The sequence below is a fragment of the Brachyistius frenatus genome, unplaced genomic scaffold (assembly GCF_029030835.1).
Source record: "Brachyistius frenatus isolate BFR_SWC_R1_liver_20210118 unplaced genomic scaffold, ASM2903083v1 Contig_34, whole genome shotgun sequence".
Taxonomy (NCBI): domain Eukaryota; kingdom Metazoa; phylum Chordata; class Actinopteri; family Embiotocidae; genus Brachyistius; species Brachyistius frenatus.
The window spans coordinates 3,130,695-3,147,353 of NW_027210633.1; the positions used below are offsets into that span (position 1 = coordinate 3,130,695).

Consider the following 16,659-nt stretch of genomic DNA (forward strand, 5'->3'; position numbering starts at 1 on the left):
TTGGTTGTTTTTTCCCAACCCAGTAAAAATGCAATTTTATTTTGACTTTTGCAGATGGATAGATGATTACTTATTATTTACTTATAAGACAACTGCTACTGTTCTTTACAAATGAAACACAGGACACATTTAGCGGTCGGGTAGCAGGCCCAGTCCTGAGTTTAGAAACTTACATATAACACATTTTGAACAATATTTGAATCCGTAGTCCTTCAATTTTGGAATAGAAAAGTGTACACAACACTCCTCGTGTTATTTTAGGTAAGTCCAGTAGGTGGCGCCATACAACCGCACAGCTCAACGCAGGCCCCGGGGCTGAAACAAAGTGGGAGGTGATGTGAACCGAACATTTACTCGCTCTCTGGACTGCATATTGCGGCCGGAGGAGCGCATGGATCCGGGCTTTACGCGCACTGGCTGCTGCTGCTGCTGCTGTCCTGGATGCTGCGCACGCTGACACAAGAGGCAGGAGCTGCGCATCCCACATTGCGAACACACATACTTGCACGGAAGAGCGGCAGCGGGCAGGTCCGACGGGCTTGAACGAAGCGGACGGAGGTCGAGCACCGGAGCCGCTGTTCGGTGGAGCTGCAGTACCGGCGGAGATGGAGCGGTGGAAAGGCAGAGTGGCCCTGGTGACCGGAGCCTCGGTGGGGATCGGAGCGGCCGTAGCCCGGGCGCTGGTCCAGCAAGGCATGAGGGTCGTCGGCTGTGCCAGGAACGTCGACAAAATAGAGGTGGGCGATTTTTTTTTTTTTTTTTTTTTTTTTTTTAATTCAAATATCATTTAATTCCCGCTGTGAAATCAGTCGGTCCGACTCGGAGGAGAAGCTACAACACGACGAGCTAACTGACGTTAACCGTCAGCTAACACGAGCTGTTCGGTTGAAGCTGGAAACCTTCAGCGGATCAAACGCGTCCGAGGCGAGCTTCGTTTGTCGGGAGTCAGGCGTGGTTTTACGTAGAGGCAGCCGCGTTCAGCAACAAAAAGAAAAGAAAGAAAGAAATCAAGCTGTATCAACCGTAATCATTTATAGCCCCATAATTTTGACTCATATTAAATCCAAAATAACAAACAGTGGTTTCAGAAAGGGGGGAAAACAAAATCCGGACCAGCTGCTGCTCCTGGTGGTGTTTCAGAGATGATACTGTACACACATGTACACACGTGTACACACATGTACACACGTGTACACACATGTACACACATGTACACACGTGTACACACGTGTACACACGTGTACACACACAACGTGTTTGTTGTCACACAGCAGCACCCGTTGAACCACCCGGTAATGATGCTCCTGTACCGGCATCCCTGAGTCCCGCCACACCCCTCATCTCTCTTTTATTAACCCGTGTTAGACTCTCTCTGTCTCTGTGTCTCTGTCTCTCTGTGGGACACTTAACTGGTGTCTGTCCCGATCACAGGTTTCAGCCTCTCCTCTGTCCCTCAACAACAACAGATCCTGATCATAAAACAACCCAACCTTTGTAAATATCAGATTCAGACTTTGGACAGGAAAAGTGATTTCTGATGTGGTGAGCGATAAATACATCCAGACATGCCTATCACACGTTTTTTAGGTCAGTGCTCGGTTATTTGAATCACAGACGGCATCAATCGCACCGACTGTGATAGTAAAAGACGAGTCCTATTATTATTATTATTATTATTATTATTATTATTATTATTATTATTATGACAGACCTGCTCTCATCCCGTAAAGTAATTAGTGCCAGAGGTGATTATGTTTGAACTCCATGTGAATTCGTCGTCCTTCATATTGAACCTGCGAGTTTATGACTGTAATTACAAAATGAAGTTATTAATTCTAGAGAACATGGGAGGCAAAATCCAGGCAGAGACACACTTGGGCGGGGTATCGCCCGGGTGGCAGACGCCTCCTCCAGGGCAGGTGTCGGCGGCTCTGCCCCACCAACTCTTGTCCATAAGCCAGAAGACACTGCACCTTGTTTATCTTGTCAGACAATAATTAAGCCTCGCTCTCCGCGCCCCAACAAATTCCAGCACTGTGCGGCAGAAAGACGTCTAAGCTTTTGCACATCACCACCTCTCAGGCAGCTCGCGCGTTGTTGTCAACTCTTACTCTAACCATTTTCATATCTTATTGAATTAAGTGGCCGGTTGGTTCACAGTGGATGTGAAGAGCTGTGACAAAGCCGAGTGCCTTCGGTTCAACCTCCGTTTCTCAATAAGGGGTCATGCTTGTAACACCGGGTTACGTCACGCATGATGACCTGCAAGCGACGCACGCCTGGGACGGTGGTTTAGTTCAGCTGGATTAGTTCTTCACGTTGTTACACCGGTCTCCGCTTCCTCGGTCTTTACAGGCTGCAAGAATACAGTTTCACAAGTCTCAGGCGTTTTGTCGTAACATCCGCCTCAGGAACCCTGATGATTGGAAATCCTGAATTGCAAGCGACGCGTAGGTCGTTTCAAAGTTACGTTTGTTTTTGCTTGTTTCTTGTGATGCCATATTTAAATCAGCTCTTGTTTTGTGACGTGCCAACATTTTCCTCACCTTGACTACACACACACACACACACACACCGCGCTCAAAGCAGTAAACAGTGAATGGGAGTTGTGCAAACGATAGCCTCCTTCCATTCATACTCCGATCACATGGCCCCTCCTGTCAGTAGTCAACAGCTGGTTTCAGCTCCTGTCTGACTTCTGTGGTACTAAAACAAGGTCACAACATTTAAAATAATGCTTTTTCTTCATACAGACGTCAGTCAGCGGTGACGAAGCGAATACACTTCCGGTAGAGGAAACCTAATTATTGTTTATTGTGGATCACAATATACAGAATCAAAGCTCAGATGGACGTAGCAACAACTATCAGGCTGTGTCGAGTGAAAGGTTTCTGTCTCTCCCGTTCGATGTCAGGTTTCGTCTCTTGTGCAAACCAAAGAGAGTCTGTGTGAGTCGAGGGACAAAACCATTATTGTGCTCTCCCTGCTAAACTGGGCTCTTGGTGTAGTGGTGCCAAACCTGGCACGCTGCTTGTGGGGAATGTAAGTGTCTATGCATCACCAAGCAATTGTTCTTGACTTCCCTTTTGGTCTTGAACACTTTACTCTGGGAAACAAGAGCTCTTATTTTCCAGAAGCGACGTTGTGCCCCGTTGTAGAGCAGATAAACCAAAGAAAAGGAAAAATGGATTCAAATGTTCCAGGCTTCGGTTTTCTGTGTAAACACAACTGGGAGAAAGTGGAGTGGAGATTTGTGGCAGCCGTATTGTTTTGTTGTCTGTGAGGCTATAGAGTAGGCAGAGGGGGAGCAGCGATCTGGGGAGGGGGGGGGCGGGACGGGACGTGTGGTCACCATGGGCTCGGGGCAGGAATGGAGGCGACAGGGTATCGCATCCAAGTAGCAGAAACACAGCCTGTCATTAACTCCTGTGAAGCTCCGTGCGACCAGCGGGAGATGCTTGAATTTCGCTGGAAGAAAAATCTCTTCTCTGTGCACACAAGCTTGTCTTTGGAGTTACAGACTGTTTACAACGTGGCCTCGGTGATCCAACGAGATCCAACAAGATCCAACGAGATCCAACGGTGTGCAGGCACGTTCTCACCACAACCAGGCAATGGAAATCAGCGGCGAGGAGGGACATGAAGCTAAACTAAACTCTTATCTATCACACTAGAAGGATTTATTGTTGTAGTTAAAACACACTTATGGAAGTATGAACTCCAGTTGCTGATCCCCACAACTCAAATAATCATATATTTAAAACATAAAATATTACATTCAAGAAAGTCATTTGATTGATTGTTTTACTCTATATTTGGTAGATGGATCATATAACCTATAAGCTCTGCCAGGACTGCTCATTGAAGTCATTTTACATGCATTTGCTGAACATGATTTCACCATGTTGTTGCATTGAAATGTGTTGGCTGTCTCAACCTGGTTGCCAACAGGAATGTCACTAAATCTGTCGAAATCTAAGATTACCATGATTTGCATTTTTATGTTTGTGCTTTATCTGCAGGTCAGGGTGGGTGTAGAGGAGATTATTATGGGCTGCTCTGGGGGAGGAGAGGTGGGGTTGGGGTGAGGTCCGTTACCTAATCAATCAGATTCAATCACTTACACGTATGGACAGTATAGCTTGTGTTGCTGTGGAAACAGGCCTACAAGAAGCATACAAAACGTATCAAGTATTACTGAATATGGCCTGTTATTATAGCTATAATATAATCTATATCCCTCTGGATAAATACATCTATTTGTATTCTGCAGAAGTGAAACTGACATGTCCCAGGCGCTTTTGAAGCTTTGAACAATAGAGGCATATGTCAAACCTCAACGGCTTCGGCTGCTGCGATTTTAGATCAGATAAATTTAGCAAACACAATTTGTGACTGTGTGCAAAACAGATTTGTGGCGAGCCCGTGTTTGCAAGAGATTGGGAAGAGATTCAGCGTAAAGTATGCCCAAAGATAAGCTACGTCAAATTATTGAGCTCAGCAATAAAGAAAACCAGTCTGGGATAGGAATACTGAGAATAGATGACAGGCAGGTCGTGTATTTGTTTCACTTCTGGACCGCCGGTGCAGACAGGCTTTGCGGATAATGACATTTGAACGCGTTGCTGTCTGGCATCGCTTTGTCAGTTTGCCTGTTTAAAGACTTTCACTACGCCGAGCACCGAACAGGCTCCTGAGCGGCGGCCCGTCCTGCAGCTCTGTACCAAACAGACGCCTCTACACGTTTGCAGACTCTTTGTCGCTCGCCTGTCTAACCGGCGTAAACATCTTTTATTTGCGTGGGTAAATTGTGAATTAAAACTCGAAGCTCTTGGAGCTTCATTTGGGACCTTGGCTGACCTGCTTCGACTCGCTGCCCGTTCTGAAGCAGCTAAAAAAAGGTGCTCAGTCATCCTTCGATATCTGAGGTGACACGCTGGAAGTCAGTCACTGTCTCTCTGTCTGCACGTCTGAAGCCGTCTCAGACACCTCCAAACGTTGTGTCTGGACAATCTGTCCTGTTGTTTCACAGTGAATAGATTTCACTCCAGAAAGGATTTGAAGTGGGTCAGGTCAGGCAGCTTTACTCCCTTTGTCTACTACCCTCCGCCTCGCGTTGCATTTCTATCTCTCTTTTAGTCTCCGTCCTGATTCGTCTTTGTTTCTTTTTCTTTCTTTTCTTCATTTGAATGTGTGAAAAATGTGTTGTAAGATGTTTTTAATCGTTCCCCCAAGCCCTCTTTAGCATTCGAGGACACTTTCACACCTACATTAAATGCAGTATCTATTAATACACCAATCATTTGAACATTGTGCTTTTCGCCGTGTCACTTGTTATCAGCTGCAACAGAAATCACAGCACCGCCTTCCTCACCTCCTCAGTCGCTGTTTTATTTCCCGTGTCAATTTTCTCATGAGCTCATGGAGTTATTAGCTCACGGCTCGTTGAGCTTCCAGGCTTTTGTCTTACCCGTGCAGAAAGCTTTTCCACTGACTGCGTGTTTTCCACTTTCGCCGTGAGCTGACGCAGACATATACCTGACTAATAATCCAGCGGGTTTCTGTGGATTCGGCCCTCAGGAGAAGCAGCACAATGAATAACAACATTTCCTCATATATGACTCCTCCCAAAGCGGCAGTCTGAAATGTACGTAGACGCAGGTTTATGAAATAAAAACGCAGATATCAGTTTGTCTCATCTCCGCCCCAAGTGTAAAAACTCAGTTTATTTAAAGCTCGAAATAAGTTTTGAATTTCATCTTCACTTATTCCAGATTGACAGGCTTTTGTGCGGTCTGTGAGGAACTTTAGTGAGAGAACATTAAGACAATTTAACACTGCAGCCGATGTAATAGGTAGAGGATTGATGGACTTGCAGCCCTCTTACGAAATCAGAATTCACACATTAAGTTTTATTCATTTATTCGTACTGTAGTCTCGACGCAGGATCGGGGCCACATCAAGAGAAAAAGAGTCACAATGTCAAGAATTAAGTTAAGTCAATATATCAAGATTAAAGTTGAAATGCTATTTCAAAAATGAGGTAGAAATGCCAAAAATTAAGTCATAATGTTGAGAATAAAGTAGAAATGTTGAGAATAAAGTTGAAACACTATTTCGAAGATGAAGTCGAAATGTTTTGGATGGAATCATAATAATGAGAATAGAGTTGACATTTTTAAAAAGGAGTCAAATTTTGGGAATGAAGTGGAAATGTCGAAGTTGTCGGCGCTAATACTGAAAGTTTTTTGGAATGCAAAATAGAATATCTCCCTCTTCTCATTTCTTTTCTCTGATGTGTACTTCTAAAATCTGTTGTGATAAAAACATTAGTTTGTGTGGAGCTCACCAGCGAAAAGTCTTTCTCAGACCTGCATTAGTGTAATACGGATAATATTCCTGCATATTAATAACAAAAAGCACTTATCAGCTCCATTTCTTCTCATTTGTCTGTGAATTATTGAGCTCTTATGTCATCGGTGTGAAAACGTCTCGTTCCGGATCACATCGGTCTCTTCAGATGGACCCGGACGTCCCAGTGACCCGTCGGAGACGTCCCCGCTGTCCTCTCGCTGTCCTCTCGCTGCTCATCATCTTTCCGGGCGTTGGGTTTACTGCCGCTAACGTTCCCTCCCCGGGCCTCCTGCTGTGATAGGTGGAGAGCTTACCGTCCCGTTCCTGTCCCGTCCTGTCCCGTTGAAGACTCGCTGCAACCCTCTTCGCTGCGTGTGTAATGACGGAGATCGTGTGGATTTTTGTATACGATGAGCAAGGGAGGAAAATGGCACGCGAATGCTGCAGCAGCAGGTCGGCACTTGTAACTGAAGCTGTGTGTAGCAGAGGGAGGACGGTGAGGAAGAAGGCACTGAGGGGAAAACAATCTTTTATGAATCCATAACAGGAACGGCGTGAGTTCACTAAGTTCAGGATTCTCAAAATGTTGACTAGAGCGAATGCAAATTGGATTGTTTTCACTTCAGAAGCAGCCAAATTGGACGCGTTAGTGGGTGTTTGTGGGATTTTGGAAACATTTATACTCGAAGCTCACATGCTGAAGAGACTCAGTCCGGGCTGGCCCACTTTGAAAGCTTCTGATCTTGGACGGCGTCAGATCAACACTCGTCTCCATGAGACTCTCCCGTCTCGTTTTTTTGTTCCCTCGTCTTCTCTGGGCTCAAGTCGTTGTCGACTGCGCATGCGTAACGATGTGGCTCATCGCTGAGTTGCGGTGGCGACGGTCGGAGTCGGGTGCGCACGGCCCGTCACGAGACGGAGGAACGTGACGGGTGCTGGTTCAGGAGAAGGAAGCTTCTGCCTTCAGCATGTTTCAACTACAAACAAGACAACTGGAGAGCTGTTGTTTCAGCATGCGATGAACGTAGGAATAAAGTAGTAATGTGGTGCTGCAGTGTCACCGAGACAAGAGTCATCATTACACTGATTTCTTTCTTGTTTGTCACAAAGCTCCGCTTCTGCCTTTACCTGCCTTTTATTACTTTGTTTGGGAAAGTAAAATCCAACCGCACTGGTTGCACCAGTCTGTTACACAACACCTGGCTGCTGCCTTCAGCCTGTCAGCATTATAAAAGACTTCTCATTGAGAGGCAGACGCACATACCAGACATCAGTTGTCATGTACTTGTTATCACAATGTTTTTTTGTTTAGCGTCTCATTATGTTTGAATTGAAAGTTATTTATGCTAATAAATAACTTGTTTTTTATACATTATTCATACAGTATTTTAAAGCTGCGTGAGGCTTCTTTAATCGACTGGAGGTCATTCATTACCGGGAACTCCCCGAGTCAGTCACTCAGTGTGGTTCCTAGCAAAGGGTGTAATTATTTTCCTTATCTCCTCGTCTTGATTAGACCGCCCTAAAGCGAGCACTATAAAACCACCCAGTTCGACCTTTAGACCTTTTAGTGGCTGCGCTTCGGTGCGAACAAGCCATAATCACACGACCATACCTTCTTCGCCGCTGCAATCCTATTACACCGCCTGCAGTCACATTTGACCCGTCGCCCTGGGTTACAGTGGCACGCCAAACTTGAAAGAGATGATTTTTACGTCATACAACAGCAGTTGAGCTGGATAATGAGTGATAGGGTTCAGCAGAATTAAGGTGGCTACGAAGGAAATTTCCAAACTCTGTTTGGTCTCTGGTTCATGGATGTCGTGGGAAGAGTTGCTTGAAGTTCAGTCACTGATTGGGTGGATTTGTTTTTACACAACACATCTTTTTCTTTTTGATCAGTGATTCCCAAACTGTGGTTCGCGTACCACTTGTGGTACACAAGGCTCCACCCAGTGGTACACAAGAGTTTTTCTCTACACCAAACAGTTTCTCTACAACTAGACAGCGTCCCAGAATTTTAGCATTTCATTTCATTTCATAACAAAAAAAATCAGATTATTACATGTACACATCATTTTACAGTGATGTAATTTAGATATAGTGGATATAAGATTTGTCGGTGCTCAGCGGTGGAGGGTGATGAGATTCAAACAGGTCAGATGCTGCCTTTTCTAGAAAGAAACATACATTTATTCTTTGCTTTTTGAATCAGCAGCCTCATGTTGTTGTTATTTAGCCTTTCTGAGGCTGTTGCATGGTTTCAATCAGTATATTTTATTTGATGAAAATAACTGTTGGTGTCTACAGGGGGACTGGTACTTTAAAAATGGAGTAAATGTGTCTGAAAAGTTAGAGAACCTCAGTTATGGAGTAGAAGTGAGTTTTCATGAGCTTTTCTCCAGCATGCAGCAGGATGTGTTTTCTCTCCCAATGTTTCACTCCCCTCCTTCCTTCCCTCCCTCCCTCCCTCCAGGCCTCCTTCCCTCCCTCCCTTCCTCCATACCTCTTTCCCTCCCTCCCTCCCTCCCTCCCTCCCTCCCTCCCTCCCTCCCTCCCTCCCTCCCTCCCTCCCTCCCTCCCTCCTTCCCTCCAGGCCTCCCCTCTCTCCCTTCCTCCAGGCCTCTTTCTCTCCCTCCCTCCCTCCCTCTCCAGGCCTCCTTCCCTCCCTCCCTCTCATCCTCCCTCCTTCCCTTCCTCCCTCCATCCCTCCCTCCCTCTCATCCTCCCTCCTTCCCTCCCTCTCGTCCTCCCTCCCTTTCATCCTCCCTCCCTCCGTCCAGCCCTCCTTCCATGTCCCTCTCGTCCTCCCTCCTTCCCTCCCTCTCGTCCTCCCTCCTTCTGCACACTTTTTTTTGTGTCCACTGGACAACAGTCTGGGTAATGAGGATGAAAATGCATCATGACAGGCAAAATTGTTTTGTGTGTCACAGGTACTTAAGAGATGGGACAGGAAGGATGAAGAGGAGGAGGGGGAGGAGGGGGAGGAGGAGGGGTTACGGGCTGAATCACATCTTTAGAATTGGTTTTTTTTTTTTTTATTATTTATTTATTTATTTTTATCCACCTACCAGTTTTTTCAGAGAATAAGAGGAGGCACAGGGCTTCATAACACAATCCCTCTTTTGTATTACAGCACTCTTCAGTCAACCCGAGAGAAATCTAATTTCTCAGCTCTCTCGGCTCAGGGCTGCTGCCTTCTGCTATTGATCCGGCTCACCACTTAAAGCTCGTCTGCCTTCAGCACTTTGGCATCTTTATTTTTATCTCTTTGCTCTTCTCCATTGAGTTGTTTTGCTGGTCCATTTTATAACACTTCCACGTGAGCGGGTGAATGATTGATGAAGGTGGTGTAAGACAAATAATGTCCCTTACATTGTAGACCTTATATAACGGCTCCCTGCAGGGGTCACGGGCCGTGAATGTGACCATGAGGGCATGTACACGTGTCTCGAAGGTCATTGCACAGCCATTACTCTAACACGCAAAGACTTGATCACTACTTGTCCTTTGAATTGTTCTAATTTGTATCTTTCTGTCAGGGTAAATGCAAACAGTGATTTTATTTAAAGCTGTGATGCTGTGCTGCCATTCCCAGTTTCAGTCTGCTCTGGGATGAATGAATTGTGTGTTTGCCAGCTCCGCTGCTGTTGTATTTGCAGGCCTGGTTGCTGATCTGTGGGACAGTGAGCGTGCTGTAGCGCTGCCGCTGTAGGTGTGGCCAGGACGGGGGCTGGTACTGACCACAGCAGTGCAGCTGGTGCCAGAAAACACCCACATACACAAACACACGCAGATTCACAGCCTGACACTTCCTGTAGCTGGACACAGATCACAGCCGGTTTGCTCTGCTGCTCCCACTTCAACCTCAGTAACGCAACTAATTCCTCCCCAGTAACAAAAGACTGCCTCAGCTTCCCCTTTTATGTCCCTTCTCGATAAAGGAGAGGCTCTCCAGCGGGCTGTCTGAGGGCCAGTCCCTACTGGGATTCAGTGTGAAGTCAGACCAGTGATCACAGCTTCAAATTTTAGGTAATGGACAACAGGAAGTGTGTATAACACCAGTAAAAGAGTGTGTTATAGTCTCTACAGTGTTTTCAGTGTTTTTAGCATTTTTACAGCTTTGTTCGGGTAAAGCCGTCTCTCTGGATCATCCCAGTTAAACAGCTTAGAGGAAGAGCAGCAAAATCTGCACACTCCAAGTGGGAGATAGACTGCATTCACTCTATTATGTTGTGTTTTGTTCGTAAAAAAAGAAAAAAGCCCCAATGATCCCTCATCCAATTTCAGCCCTGATTATACAAAGCAGGCTTCACAAGTATACCGAGTTTCCTCTCGGGAGCGGCTGCATGTTCAGCAGATGTTGTAGTTCTCATGTCCAGCTGTCAGACATGTAACACAACATATCATGATACGGTCACATTTATACACACGTGTGTCATAACATTACAGGCTCCCACAGCATGCAGCTCCCGGTCGTCATGCCTCTTCTCTGTGTTGCATCACAAATAGTGTTATGAACATTGTGAACTATGAATATGTGCTCAGTATCTTTACAGCAATCTCCGCTCTGCCGACGAAGCGAGGTTCAGCACTCGTTTAGAAAACAATGGAGGTGTGATTATGTCTTTATTGGCTCATAATGTGTTTTGGACAGATGGTGACTGGTGTGAATTACATGGCGTGCCAAGTTTTATCTCCCTCAGATTGTGATTTCTTGAAATTACTCGCAATACTTTTTTGGGGTGAACTTGTTGTCTTCATCCAGAGATTGAAACACGCACATAAACACGTGTAAATCCTGAGTGTTGGGGTGTTTGAATGATCAACACGTCTCGTGGCTGCTCTGTGATGCAGTCTGCTGTTATTGCTCTTGTGCAGAAGTTGGCTGTAATGGATTTCTTCTGGGATGTTTGGACAAAGTCATTTATCTGGAAATAAGCCTCTTCTGTTTTCTTATGCAGGGGAGCAAAGGCAACCTTGCAAATTGCTGATTGTTTAGATCAGTGATTCCCTATCAGGGGCTCCACAAAGGGTCCAGGCTCCAGGGTATCTGTGGAAAACTCAACTAACTCTTAATAGAAATAAAGATTTATTTACAGAATATATCTGCATATTAGTGTTATGGGGGGGGGGACTTCTCCGGCCCTAAGACTCACCTGGAGAGACAGATGACAGATGTGTTTGGATGCTATTCGTAGACTGCAGTTCTGTTTTTAATACCATCATCCCCACATCGCGGGCCTCAGCTCATCACCGTGCAGCTGGATCCTGAGTTTCCTGTCGGAGCATCCTCGTGCGGTGGGACTGGGCCCCCACCTTTTCACTATAGCTGTACTGTCACACCACAGGGATGTGTGTTGAGCCCTTCTTCACACATGACTATGCTGCCGCATTCACGACTTAACACCATCATCAAGTTCCCAGATTACTCAACAGTGTTTGAGCTAAACTCCAACAAAGAGGAATCAGCCTGCCGAGCCTGGTGCTCAGAGAACAAGCTGCCCCTCCGCACCGCTGTGACCAAGCAGCTGATCATCCACGGCAGAGTGGAGACGGTGTCCAGCTGCAGGTTTCTGGCCGTTCACATCTCAGAGGACCTCACAGGGTTCGCGAGCTCCACTGCAGCGGTTAAAGAAAGCGCAGCGACGGTTGTTATTCCTGAGGAAGCAGAAGAAAGCTGGTCAGCTCGCAACAGTAACCTTACGGACCGCACCCAAACACGCTACGTCTCTCTGTGGTATCTGGCTCATGACAGCTGCTGATAGGAAACACGACATCTCCAGCTCACACAGCCTCTGGAAAGCTGCCAGTATCTGTAAGGACTCCACACATCCAAGCCTTCATCTGAACTCCTTCCATCAGGCGGGTGACACCGTCTACGCCCTCCAGACTTTCCCAAAGCCAGAACTGCTCCCAATCAGTCCACCAAGAATCTCAACTGTCTGACAGACCTGCCTCAAATGAAACGACCATTTATACTCCCGTTCATCTATTCAGTTGCTGCTGTGTTTCTTAATTATTATTCTCTATTGTATGTGCCGTTTGTATTCGCAAACTTAATCTCATTGTGCTTGTGCAATGACAATAAAGACACTCTCTTCTAGTCTAATTTAAAAAGCAGCCTAACAGGATTAAAACGCAGAGTGATGCAGATTTTCTCTAAATGAAGTGAGCTACCCATCAGCCCAGTGTTGCATATGAGCGGGTGAAAACCAGGCAGCAGGCGAGCAGAGAAGCAAACAGCTACTGTTCGTTAAAATAATGATAATACAAATAGTTTGTAGTTACAGTTATTGTTGATAATAGATAAAAGTAATTAATAAATAGTCAGCACTGAAAGTATGTTTTTTTTTTAAAAAAGGGAAATGGTTAAAATAGCTTAAGAAATGACTGAACAGCTGAAATTGTTCGCTCAAAGTAAAGAATACAATGTTCAGTTCAAATGTCCAGCTGCTGACACTTGTGGTGGGCAAATTTAAATAAAATGGGAGGTGAAATTATGCAGTTTCATGTCATTTTGGTAAAGATTTAAAGTGAATTGAGTGGAAAAATATTGTGACGCTACATGACCAGTTTATAATCCATTCAGAAGAACATTTGCAACATGACAGGTGGTGTTGATGAACGGCTCCTTGAACTCATCTGACAACAGAAGCTGGGAGCCGCCACCGAAAAACAAATCCATCGTCCCCGAGCTGAAAATAGTTTTTCCTTTTAGTTTGTTGAGACCGGCGACTTTCTGAGCGTCGAATGGTTTTGGCGACACAGACGCAGGCAGGGTCACGGTGCTGTGCAGATCTCCGTAGATCTCCTTGTGCCACCGGCCCCGTCCTCGTCACCCGCGCTGCCTCCTGTCCGACTGGCACCCAGAGCGAGACATCAGGTGACTGGTGCAGCTGTGCCTGGCAGGGGGATCTGTGTCACTTTGCATCATAACCCCACAGTGGTGGACAGCCGGCTGACCCGGTTGGAGCGCTGCCGGCTCGACCTGCAGCGAGCTCGAGCCCGGCTGGATCTCATCAGAGCTTAGCTGCCATCTTCTCATCTGCGGTCATCCAGTGGAAATTCAATTCATTCAATTAATGTGCGTTTTATTATCAGGAATAAAAAAATAAAATAAAACATACTCACTGGAAGGGCTTTGGCTGCACTCTCTGGCCCTGATGTGGTGTTGATCTCATGGCTGCACGTTCTCCGCTTCCTGTGTGTCTGAGTGGGTAGGGTGTTTATCGTTTCACTCTCTTTATAACGGAGCTGAAAATCAATCATTTCTGTCTATTCTCTAACACCGTCAGCCCTAAAGATCAACACGTGTCCACTTGAAGTAGTTACGTGTTTATTATTCTCTGACAAACATGGATGTTGTTGACGTAGTTTGTTGTTGTGATTTTTCAGAAGCTGGCAGCTGAATGTCAGAGCGCAGGCTACAGCGGCACACTGATCCCGTACAAGTGTGACCTCTCCAACGAGGAAGAGATCCTGTCCATGTTCTCAGCCATCAAGACGCTGCACAAGGGCGTGGACGTGTGCATCAACAATGCCGGGCTGGCCCACAACGAGCCACTGCTCAGCGGAAAGACGGAGGGCTGGAGGAACATGATCGACGTGAGTGGATCGCAGACATGCAAATCTGAATGCCAAAGCTGAAATAAGCTGAAGAGAGAAACTTATTGAAAAGGGAAGGCTCCCACCCCCTTATGTTTTATTGATCTGATGGTTATCAAACAGAAAAGCAGAGGGAGGAGCTGTAATGGCTGCCCGGTGTGAGTGGAAGTGTTTGTAGAGCTTGTGTTGTTCAAGGAATAAGAGTAAAAGCAGAAATGTGGATGCATTGGTCTCAACACACACACACACACACACACACACACACACACACACACACACACACACACACACACACACACACACACACACACACACACTGCTGCCCTCCCCTCACAGAGGCTGCTTCATTGGCTCTGAGGAGACGCTCTGGCACGGCAGAGGCCCACTAATGAAAGCCAGCACTATTTCTCTTGTTGGGACGTTACACTCTGATTCATTGAGCTCTTGACCACCGAGGACCCCCCCCTGCTCTAAAAGTCTCTGTCTCCAGGGTCCGGCATTCGTACCGCTCACCCATCTGTTGTCATGGCAGCCCACATGAATGTGTACAGCAGTGTATTTTTAGCCTGTGTTTAATCTGTGCGCTGACCTTGTTTGGTCACCTCCCCCTATCTCGCTCCCACGCTGGCGTTAACCTGCCGTCTATCAATGTCACTACGGGAGCAGCTTAGAGGCCGCAAGCTGGACAGAAACAGCAGGTTCAGATGATTTAACACACTGACCCGGTGAACATCAGCCAGCTCAACTTAAACTTTGTCATCGCTTTGTATCCGTCAGTGTGATTCAGCAATAAAGCACAAGTTCAACAAAAGACATCAAAGTACTAAGTTGTTGTTTTTTAATTAATCACGCAGCATAAGTTAGGCTACCTTTCACATGCGTTGAGTAGTGAATAGATATTGTAGATTAACCCTAAACAGTAAAAGAAGGTTTCCGTCTTCACGTCCTCTCCAGGTGAATGTCTTAGCCTTGTCCATCTGCACCCGAGAGGCGTACAAATCGATGAAGGAGAGGAATGTGGACGACGGCCACATCATCAATATTAACAGGTAAGCTATAAACAACCTGAAGACTGAAGACAAATGTAACGATTTATCTGAAAATACCTCGGCCACTTTGTTCAAGGATCTTTTAATCCAGCAGGAATTAAGTAAAGCCAGCTGTGAGCCCCAACTGGCCCATGTATAAACTGTATGCAGACCAATTTCATTGAATTTGGTTTATCAATATTTGACTGATTAAAGTCTGATTGTTGGATGTCTTTTATGTTTCTTAATCGGTGTCTTTTTGTCGGTAGTTTTAGCTCCGTGGGCTGTTTTAAGCCCACAGATAATGATATTAAACATTATAAATAAACATCATGTGAGAAATGTAACTGAGCACGTCGAGGCCTTTGAAAAGAACACGGAGAATGTTCGATATTTAATTTTGTCTTGAGTCAAATATGAGCTACAAGACGTGATTGCTGTCTCGCACGTCTCTGACACGTCTGTCTCTCCTTCAGTATGGGCGGCCACCGAATGGTGCCGAGCGCTGACGAGCATTTCTACTGTGCCACTAAATACGCTGTGACCGCTCTGACTGAGGGGATACGGCAAGAGCTTCGAGAAGCAAACACCCACATCAGAGCCACGGTGAGTTCGCCGTCTCTGTCGCCGTCGGTGCCACACGGGATCACACGAGAGTGTACAGAACATGTATGTGCCGTCAGGTGCACAGAACGTGTCTTGTAATATCCGGTATCGGTGTGTAAATGGTGAAGCAGTAAATCTCTGCTGCGTTGTCCTCCCCTGCAGTGCATATCTCCTGGAATAGTGGAGACTGAGTTCGCCTTCCGGCACCACAACAGCGATCCAGAGAAAGCAGCTGCAGTGTATGAGAGTATCAAAGTAAGACTGTGCATTTTCATTGAGAGTGTGTCACACAGTGAACATACTCGTGTGCTGATGCATCAATATATCCTCTCTTCTCCTGTCGTCAGTGTTTGAAAGCAGACGACATAGCCAGTGCAGTCACGTTTGTCCTCAGTGCCCCTCCTCATGTCCAGGTACATCTCTCTGTCTCTTTTGTATTATAAACAGTTGCATGGCGGTTTGTTTCTGTGTTGATCTGCCTCTTTTCCTTTCCTCCTCAGATCGGAGATGTGCAGATGAGGCCGGTAGAGCAGGTGTCCTAGCAGCGAAACAGGAAAGCTGCGGGAGGAGCAGACGAGACAGCAGCCATGGTGACTCCTTAGCGACCTCTGTTGGGCAAAAAAGGGGGTGGGGGTGGGGGCGGGTGGAAGTGGGTGGGAGGGGTGAAACAAATCAACTACAGCCGTGTCGGGTCTGCAGGGGACGTGGCCGAGCAGGGCTGGAGCCTTAAGGAGGCTGTGCGAGGAGACGAAGGGCGTGGACTTTTGTAAACCACTACAAAAATACTACTGAATGCAGCAACCTGGCATGTGTGAAGTGTCGGCCCTGAGCGGAGCCGACTCCAAACCACAGTAGGAACAAACACGGAGAGAGTTGCTGCTGAGCCCTGCGGTCATCTGCACGGCCATCACTTCAGAGGGACGAGTATGCCATTGATTGCACATGTTTTTGTTTTTGTTTTTGTAGGTCATATGACATATCTTTTTGAAATTAAATTTAAAGAGTAATTGCTGTTTATAAGAATGACAATTTTTTTGTTTAAATTTTTTAATAAATATTTTAG

At 46.1% G+C, this 16,659-nt stretch overlaps 1 protein-coding gene across 1 annotated transcript; it reads left to right on the forward strand.

Annotated features, from left to right (window-relative positions):
* The first annotated feature begins 331 nt into the window (after nt 1-331).
* dhrs11a (dehydrogenase/reductase 11a) lies at nt 332-16,224 on the forward strand. Its single transcript, XM_069700677.1, has 7 exons — nt 332-737; nt 13,753-13,962; nt 14,917-15,011; nt 15,467-15,596; nt 15,759-15,851; nt 15,944-16,009; nt 16,097-16,224. The coding sequence occupies exons 1-7, from the start codon at nt 606-608 to the stop codon at nt 16,136-16,138; spliced, it is 768 nt and encodes a 255-aa protein (XP_069556778.1). The 5' UTR covers nt 332-605; the 3' UTR covers nt 16,139-16,224.
* The last annotated feature ends 435 nt before the right edge of the window (nt 16,225-16,659 follow it).

Coding starts and splice junctions, on each gene's coding strand:
- dhrs11a (XM_069700677.1), top strand. CDS start 606: ATGGAGCGGTGGAAAGGCAGAGTGGCCCTGGTGACCGGAGCCTCGGTG. Junction 15,597..15,758: donor ACACCCACATCAGAGCCACG/GTGAGTTCGCCG, acceptor CCTCCCCTGCAG/TGCATATCTCCTGGAATAGT. Junction 15,852..15,943: donor CAGTGTATGAGAGTATCAAA/GTAAGACTGTGC, acceptor TCCTGTCGTCAG/TGTTTGAAAGCAGACGACAT.